This window comes from Halyomorpha halys, unplaced genomic scaffold (genome assembly GCF_000696795.3).
Source record: "Halyomorpha halys isolate HHAL.00 unplaced genomic scaffold, Hhal_1.1 Scaffold534.1, whole genome shotgun sequence".
NCBI classification, from domain to species: domain Eukaryota; kingdom Metazoa; phylum Arthropoda; class Insecta; order Hemiptera; family Pentatomidae; genus Halyomorpha; species Halyomorpha halys.
In genome coordinates, this window is record NW_027112374.1 from 371,497 (window position 1) to 379,967 (window position 8,471).

The 8,471-nt window shown below is 35.3% G+C and overlaps 1 protein-coding gene across 1 annotated transcript in view; it reads left to right on the forward strand.

The window, feature by feature from the left end:
• LOC106684012 (phosphatidylcholine translocator ABCB4) overlaps positions 1-8,471 on the forward strand; it is a gene marked incomplete in the record, with an annotated part of 90,604 nt that overhangs the window by 65,238 nt on the left and 16,895 nt on the right. The window contains 6 exon segments of the mRNA XM_067050266.1: positions 191-415; positions 510-635; positions 720-923; positions 1,892-2,143; positions 2,220-2,335; positions 8,194-8,260. Of these exon segments, the coding sequence (XP_066906367.1) occupies positions 191-415; positions 510-635; positions 720-923; positions 1,892-2,143; positions 2,220-2,335; positions 8,194-8,260 (990 nt within the window).

Consider the following 8,471-nt stretch of genomic DNA (forward strand, 5'->3'; position numbering starts at 1 on the left):
TTTCTTTCGTACATAACAGAGTTTACGATGATTGTTTGTAAACTGGTGGAAGGGAGTTATAGCCTGTCAACTGACAGGGCCATATCAGCTGATCAAGTGAGATATCAGCGTATATATATATATATATTTCAACTTAACTTACATACTAGCCTTATATCATTAGAGATTGATGGTATTTCTTATTTTCTAGATTTTAATATCACAAATTAATGCTATATATAAATGCACCTACCTACTAAGTACTATTTCTGATCTTGATATGGCAATGGATTCAGCATACAGAGTCATAAGGTTTCTTGATACTGAGACCAGCTATAGCAAATCCATTGAACAAGGCATTATACCTAACACATTCAATGCTGATATCTCTTTCAAAAATGTCAAATTCTCCTATCCAACAAATATAAATATGAAGGTATGTATATCACTTCAATTGTAGCTCCTAAAATTTATGTTTTCTTTTATAATTCAGAAAAAGAAAAGTTGCATATTTATATTTCTCAATACAGGTACTCCATGATTTGACATTGGGCATAGAGCCTGGTAAAGTTACAGCTATTGTGGGAGCCAGTGGTGCAGGAAAAAGTACAATTGTTGGCTTAATTTCACGACTTTATGATGCTACTGATGGACAGGTATATTTAAGTTAAGAGTACTAATTGTAAATACGAAAATTAAAAATTGTTCTTTTAAATAATTTACAAGTACTTTTTGGCCAGATCCTTATAGGAGGAGTGGATATAAAGAACTTTAATGTCAGCTGGCTACGGAATCAAATTGGTGTTGTGGGACAGGAACCAACGCTCTTTGATACTTCTATAGAAGAGAACATCAGGTATGGGAAAACTACAGCATCTTTGGAGGAGATCATTGAAGCTGCAAAAATTTCTTATGCTCATGGATTCATAGAGAAATTACCTTCAGTAAGTGATATAAAACAAAAACATAAAAAAGTTAAAAGATCTAGGAAATTTCCTGGGGTAGGAACAGACTTTTCTAATTATAATTCACAAAAAGGGACTGATGATTATAGTAAATATTAAGAAATATTACTGTTTTCAGCATGCTATAAAGTTTTATGTTAATCATAAGTCTTCAAATCACAGAATATGCTGAGGAAAATATGGGAGACAATCAATGTGGTTTTAGACCAAACTGTTTAACGAATAGTTAAATTGTTTCGTTATGGCAAATATTGCAGAAAAAGTTAGGATATAGTGTTTTTGAGAAGATAGTTGGGGGTGCGGTCAGTTAAGAACACAAATAAGTAAAAATTTATTTATTAGTGTCAACATTGTGCCCAGAATGTCTAGCCTTCATCAAGGCTAAGAAATAAAAATAACAAACATTATGGATATATAAATAAAAGGTAGTTAGGCCCAGGTCTTACCAATCTGAAATCTGCGGGCTGTGCTGGTTCGAATCTGGTCTGGGGGCATTGACTTTTTTCATTGAGTGGCATCCCACAAAATGAAAATCTTATCTCGATGTTCCATGTAAACATCGATTGTCGCACAACATTCTTTAGCACTATTTCTTAACTTCTATTTTTTCTTAAATTTACTGTAATTTCAATTATGATGGGAAGTTAAAATAGAGTTGTTAAAATCTTTGAATCTGCTCAAGATGGCCGCGATCCAATGAACTTTTTGCAAGACTCGTGCCATTTTGGCTTTGCACGATATATTTTGTGACTGTATATTTTACTAGTGAAAATTGGTTAGCTTGCTTTTAGTTTTAATACTACAAATAAACATATTGAAATGATAAATCACCTAAAACCTACTAAAAATCATTTATCTATAAAAAATAACTATTTACTCATAAAAGAGGATATTACAATATATATATCAAGAAATACTATAAGATTTTATTGGATTTTTATGCATAGGGCTATGGCTCAATTATTGGAGAAAGAGGTATAAAGCTGTCAGGAGGTCAGAAACAGAGAATTGCCATTGCAAGGGCAATCGTTAAAAAGCCAAAATTGCTCCTGCTTGATGAAGCTACTTCTGCACTAGATTTTCATTCAGAAGGCATTGTACAAGAAGCCCTCGATAATGCCATGCGTGACAGGACAACCTTGATCATTGCTCATAGAATGTCAACTGTTAGGAAGGCTGATGTTATTTATGCTATGAAAGTAAGAATATAATTCAGTTTTTTAAATGCTAATGTATATTGAAATAAATATTAATAGGTAATGGAATTTCATTTAGGAAGGATGTATCGTGGAAAAAGGATCACATAGTGAACTGATGGAACTTAAAGGATATTATTACTCCTTAGTCAAAATTCAAGAACTTGAGGAAAAGGACAAAGTGGTGAAAATAAAGTAAGAAAACATCAATTAATTGTTTTTCCTAACATGCCGCACAACAAGTAATGATTAAAAGAAATCGAAAAAATTAGCTATAATTGTAAACAATATATTATAACTTCAATTTCCTTATTTTTCTTTGCTGGAGCCCTCCTAGGCTCCATCCAGCCTCTTATATTGGGTACCCTTAATAGGGTAAAAATCAAGCGTTCGAGCGTGACTCTGACCAAATCACCTCCTTGCACAACCGTTTGTTTAGTAACAGTACTTCTTTACAAAGTACTGAACCTCTGACCCTTCATGGGTTATTGCGGTACAGATTTTAATTTTCTTTGACATACATTTCTGGCGGATTAATTATAGGACAATAGGTAAGTTTTTGAAATGAGATTTCCCTGACACTATATTTAGTAAAGATGGTTATTAAGTACTACTATAATAGAGGTGCAGGTAAATACCAAGAAAGTAAGGTTGGGGTCCTACATAAACGTTCCACTTACAGAAGTAAGTTAGAGTTTTTTTTTACACAATCTGACCATTTGTGGCATATGGGGTTGTTATCAGAAGCGTATTAATAAGCATGGGATTTATGTATGCCACTGTTGCTAATTAAAACTTTTGGGACCAATAATAGGGTATGGTTTTACTGAGTGTAGCCCTGCATTTGATTGAATATTTTACTGATAGGACTGCATCTTGTAATCGCTTCCATATGTCTCTCATACTTCTCCTGTGTTCAACAGTAGTCTCAGCAAAGCCTTAGCCCTCCTCTTTCTACTCTTTAGGTTCTTCACTTGACTGTAGCTCATTTACTCTGCACAATGCCATCTTGTACCATAATGTGCCATCTTCTTAGCAGCTGCTATGCAATTTTTGCAGTCAGGTGGCTTCTCCACGTTCTTCGTGAATATTTTTTCAACAATACTCCCAATTCTGCCACATAAACTCACCATTCTTAACCTTTTAAAACCACTCATGATAATTTATCTCAATTATAGCAGCCTCACTGTCTGTTTCTACTGCAGATTTCTTCAAATTAAAGAAGTAAATCAAAAGTTCCCGCAAATGGTGCTTATTTGTGACTAAATGGAGGTTAAAAAAAAATGAAAAATATTATTTCAGTTCCTAAAATAAACCTAAAAGAGCCTTGGAATCAAATGGTCAACAAAGGAAACAACCCGGCAACCTCAGGCTCAATTTTAACCTAGGATATTGGAATGTCCTGTCTGTCTACAGACCCGGAGCACTAAAATTTGTCTTAGCATAGATTGAAAAATACCATCTGGACATAACTGCTATCCAGGAAATCCGGTGGATTGGTCAGGGCATTATTGAGAGGAAATGTCACTACTAGAGCTGCAGCGAAAGATCCCATGAATATAGTACAGGATTCATTATCAAGGGAAGATACCGACAACAAGTAATATGGTTCAGAGCTGTAAGTCCTAGAATATGCGTGATAAGGATTCAAGGAACATTCTACAATTAGTCCATTCTAAGTGTACATGCCCCCGCGGAAGCCTCGGAAGATGTAGACAAAGAAGCCTTCTACGAACTCTTGGAGAGAACTGTGGATGCCTGTCCACAATATGATATGAAGAACATTTCAGGTGACTTCAATGCAAAGGTGGGTAAAGAATCAATATTTCTCCCAACTATTGGTTGACATAGTCTACACAAGTCAAGAAATGACAATGGAGTAAGACTTATAAATTTTGCTGCTTCTCATGACCTTAGAATTGGAAGTACCATCTTCCCCCTTAAGAGAATCCACAATGGAACGTGGAAAACACCTAACAGGTCAGCATTAAATCAGATCTATCATATCCTTATTGTCGGTAGGCATATTTCCAATCTCAGCAATGTGAGGGTATCCAGAGGAGCAAATGTGGACCCCGATCTCTTTCTAAGTATCACATATGTCCATGAACGAATAGCACATGGGAAAACAAGGGCACCAGCACAGAAGCCTAAGTGATACAACATAAAGAAGCTTAAGGATAGTTCCAATAGTTCTCGATCGATATGAATCAGAGCTAGACAGGTATATTCAAAAAGTTGATGCGGTGTAAAAGATATAGATTCCATGTGGGCTAAATACTTGAAGGTTATCTTAGACACAGGTACTAAAGTGCTTGGACCACAAGAGAAGGACTCAAGATCTCCATAGTTTGACGAGCAGTGTGAGGAGGCATCAAGCACGAAGAATGAAGCATACCAAACCATGATTCAGCGAGAGATGAGAAGGAATGTTGAAGTATACAGGAAAAAGCGGCAAATGGAAAAACATCTCCACCAGTACAAGAAAATACAGTGGGAGAAAAAGGAATTGGAAGGGACTGAACTCCTTAGGGGACATAAAGAGTATACAGAGTTCTTCAAAGCAGTCAATAGGAATAGAAAACCTTTTGAAGCCAAATCCACCTACCGCCTTAATGAGGACAGAAAGCTGCTTACAAGCATGGTGGATATACTCGCAGAGTGGAAGAAATATTTCTTCCAACTATTCAACAAAGATCTCCTGGAGGATGATGATGATGAGGAGAATCTCCATGAAGATAACACTAGTGATGTATGAAACCATCTGGAATATGTCCAATCCATAAAATGGGTAATCAGATGGTCTATGACAATTATAGAGGTATCTCCTTACTATCTTCCGTATATAAACGTCCTCTTTTAGGACCTACTCCCCCTTGCAAAAAAGAGAATAGATCTGTACTAGCGTGGTTTTCGGAAAAGACGATCCACATCTGACCAAATATTCAGGCTATACATCATGCTTGAGAAAGGATTTAAATACGGGATTAAAACGCACCATCTATTTGTTGACTTCAAAGCTGCATATGACAGTATTCATAAGGAACAGTTATACAAGGTAATGATAGAATCTAACATCCTTGAGATGTTAATTAGAATGGTAAAACTAACCATGAGAGAGTTGAGATGCATGGCGCAGATTGGGGGTGTAAGATCTGATGAATTTGTCTCAGGAAAGGGACTAAGGCAGAGGGATGCATTGGCCTGCCTCCTCTTCGATTTAGCTCTTGAAAAGGCCATTAGAGAATCTGGAATTCAAGTGGGCGGAACAATACAGCTTCTTGTTTATGCTTATGACATTGACATTGCTGGACGCTCTTTCCAAGCTATCTCTGATGGATTTATGAAATTGGCTGAAGCAGCAAGAAAATGGGGCTTGAAGTGAATGCAGAAAAGACCAAATACATGGCCACAGAAGAAATCCCCAGGCCCGGTGAAGAAATTAGGATCAGAGAATATATCTTTGGAAAAGTCCCCGAGTTTTTGCATCTTGGATGCATTGGGCCACCAGGTGTCCTACTTTTTCGTACCCACGGCACTTCCTGTCTTCCTTCCCTCCTCCATTGCGTATTCTGCACTGGTTCGGTCGCCTTTCTCAACCCGTACCTCTATCTTTACCACTATCCTTGGGTTCTCTTCCCTTCCATGGTATTGAGGAATTCCTTGTGCGGTGGTACGGTACTCTGTTCCATACATCCGCTCCAAGAGGCTCTCTCATCTTTTCTGTGACCAGATTAAACTGGCCTAATGACTGCGTACTATCCATTAGACTGCCCGTGCTTTCTCCTCTCCCGCAGCATGTAGAAAATGTCTTCCTCTGGGGACCATCTGCCTCCTCCATAGGCCTTCTTTAATCTTTCCTTCACTACTGGCCATGCTGTTTCCTCGTCTGCCTGAATATGGTTCGTGATGATTGGTGTAGGCTAATGCGGGAGGCCAGGACTCAACATCGAGTTAGTTGTGCCAAACTGATAATAATTATTTTAGTACATAATAAGTTCCAAAGCAATAAACTAGCTTTTATTCTATTTTCTAAAACATGTTCTGGCTTCATATCAGTAAACATGAGAAATGAAAATTTTATCTCATCAGGTGCTCTAAAAAATAAGATAGTTGAACTCAAGTTAGATGAATTTAGTAGATGTTGGGAAAACATGTTAAATTGTATATAATAAATAAATAAAACATCTTAAAACTATTAAATTGAAGTTTATTCAAATTGATAGTTTACAGTAAGAAATGATAAAACCATTATTGTGAATTAGAATAAATGTATGGAAGCTAGTAGAAGTTGTTTTGAATACAAATAATTTCATTAAACTTTGTTTATTTTTCATTTTCCTCATACCATAGGAACTGACACTGCATATGTTTCAACTCAATATAATATAGTGGTCAATTAAAACATTAATTCTTTATTATTTTTCGAAACATAAAAATTTAAACCAACAATTGAGGGGCTTGGGGCAAGAATACAAGCCACATGATGTAAATTATTCTACAGTCTTATTTAATATATTATATAGTTTATATTTTGTAATATTATAGGTGAGCATGTTAGAATTACGTTGTTAGATAAATTATCACAAAAAAATTCTTTTTAGGGAATCAAATGAAATTCTTAATTGTTTTATTTGTTTTGAAAATTGTGGCTGTCATGTTCTTTCTCCAAACTATGCAATTAATGATGCTCAAGAAGTTATGTATAATTTTTAATAGAGAATTTGAAAGTTATAAATTTTAATACATTTTCTATACATTTACTTATTGAATTATAAATGCCTAAATGAATGTTCAACAAATTCAGCTCAGTAACCTAGGGGAGAAGCAAATGTTTTGAGATTTTAGCAACATAACATGAAAAATTGTGGGTAAACATATTTGATATAATTTTAACTGTGATTGGAAAAACATAACAAAAAACAATCCCATCATGTTTTTTAATTTTAACTATGATTGGAAAAAAAAACAAAAAACAATCCCATCATGTTTTTAATTATATTGAAGATTTTCTGTTCAGGAATTATTATATTGCTGCTTTTCTATAATAGTGGCACATCTGAGAAAAAGATTTTGTTGTTTCTTTTGTGTTTGATGTATTCCATATACTTGGATTACTTTGTGTCACATCTTTCAGCTTTTAGTGTGAAACCCATGCAAAAGGTTTATTACAGCATTGGTGCCAGAAAAAAAAAATTGTGTACAGTGAGCCAATCCTAGTACTATCCTCACCATGTATGGTAATGACACACGTGTGCTCGCAGTTAATAATAACCCTTTGATTGCATCCCAAACTCTCCAATTCTATATCACAGCCCTCGAAGAATGGTGTCGTAATTGGAGGATTAAAATAAATTCCAACAAATCCCATCAAACCACCTTTACCCTTTGTTGTAAACCTGCCGACTGCCCTAGAGTATACTTCAATAACATTGCTCTTACCCCTGTAGAACAGATCTGTTACCTTGGACTACAGCTGGACAAACGACTGACTTGGAATCCTCACACAAGACTGAAAAGACAGGAAACTGCACGTCGATTTCAACTATTACAGCGCTTACTGGACAAACGGTCTAAACTTCCAATTCAATACAAAAGAATGATCTACATGACAATAATAAGACCTATACATACGGAGTTGAGCTTTGGGGCTCCACTAAACCTTCGAATTCCTCTTGTATCCAATGCTTACAACCCAAAATCCTTAATGCTCCTTACTTTGTCAAAAATAAAAAAACTCCTTAACCACTCAAACTCATTAGTTTCTAACCTTGCTTCCTCTTTCATTCTGGACAATCCTCTCAAGCATCTGAAAAGAAGATGGCCTCAAGACCTTGTATTGTAAAAATGTTTTTAGAGTGCTACCAATAGTTACTTTCTCTACATTTTTGTACCACACCATTATGATACTAGTTCAAATTTACTTGATGTATTTTATGTAGAGTTGTAAATATCAATAAATAAAATTTTATAAAAAATTGATTTAAAATTCGGGATAGTCACAATGTAATATTTATTTTTTTTTTTCAATTATCATTATTTTTCCTATACAGTCAAGGAAGTGTTCTGAAAGAGGAATTGATTGAAGAACCCCCACCATTTGTTGATGACAATTTGGAGGTAACACATTTTTTCATTATTAATCATATATTTGTTATCGAAAATAGATTCAATTATTGGAAGATTGTTGATTGACTGTGTGAATAGATGAATGGAATATGGTCCGGGTGCGGTAAAAAAAAAAACTCAAATAGTAGAATTATACTATTTTATTGAGCCAACGTTTCGCCCCACGTTGCAGGGCTTCGTCAGGGCTAAAAAAGATACAAAC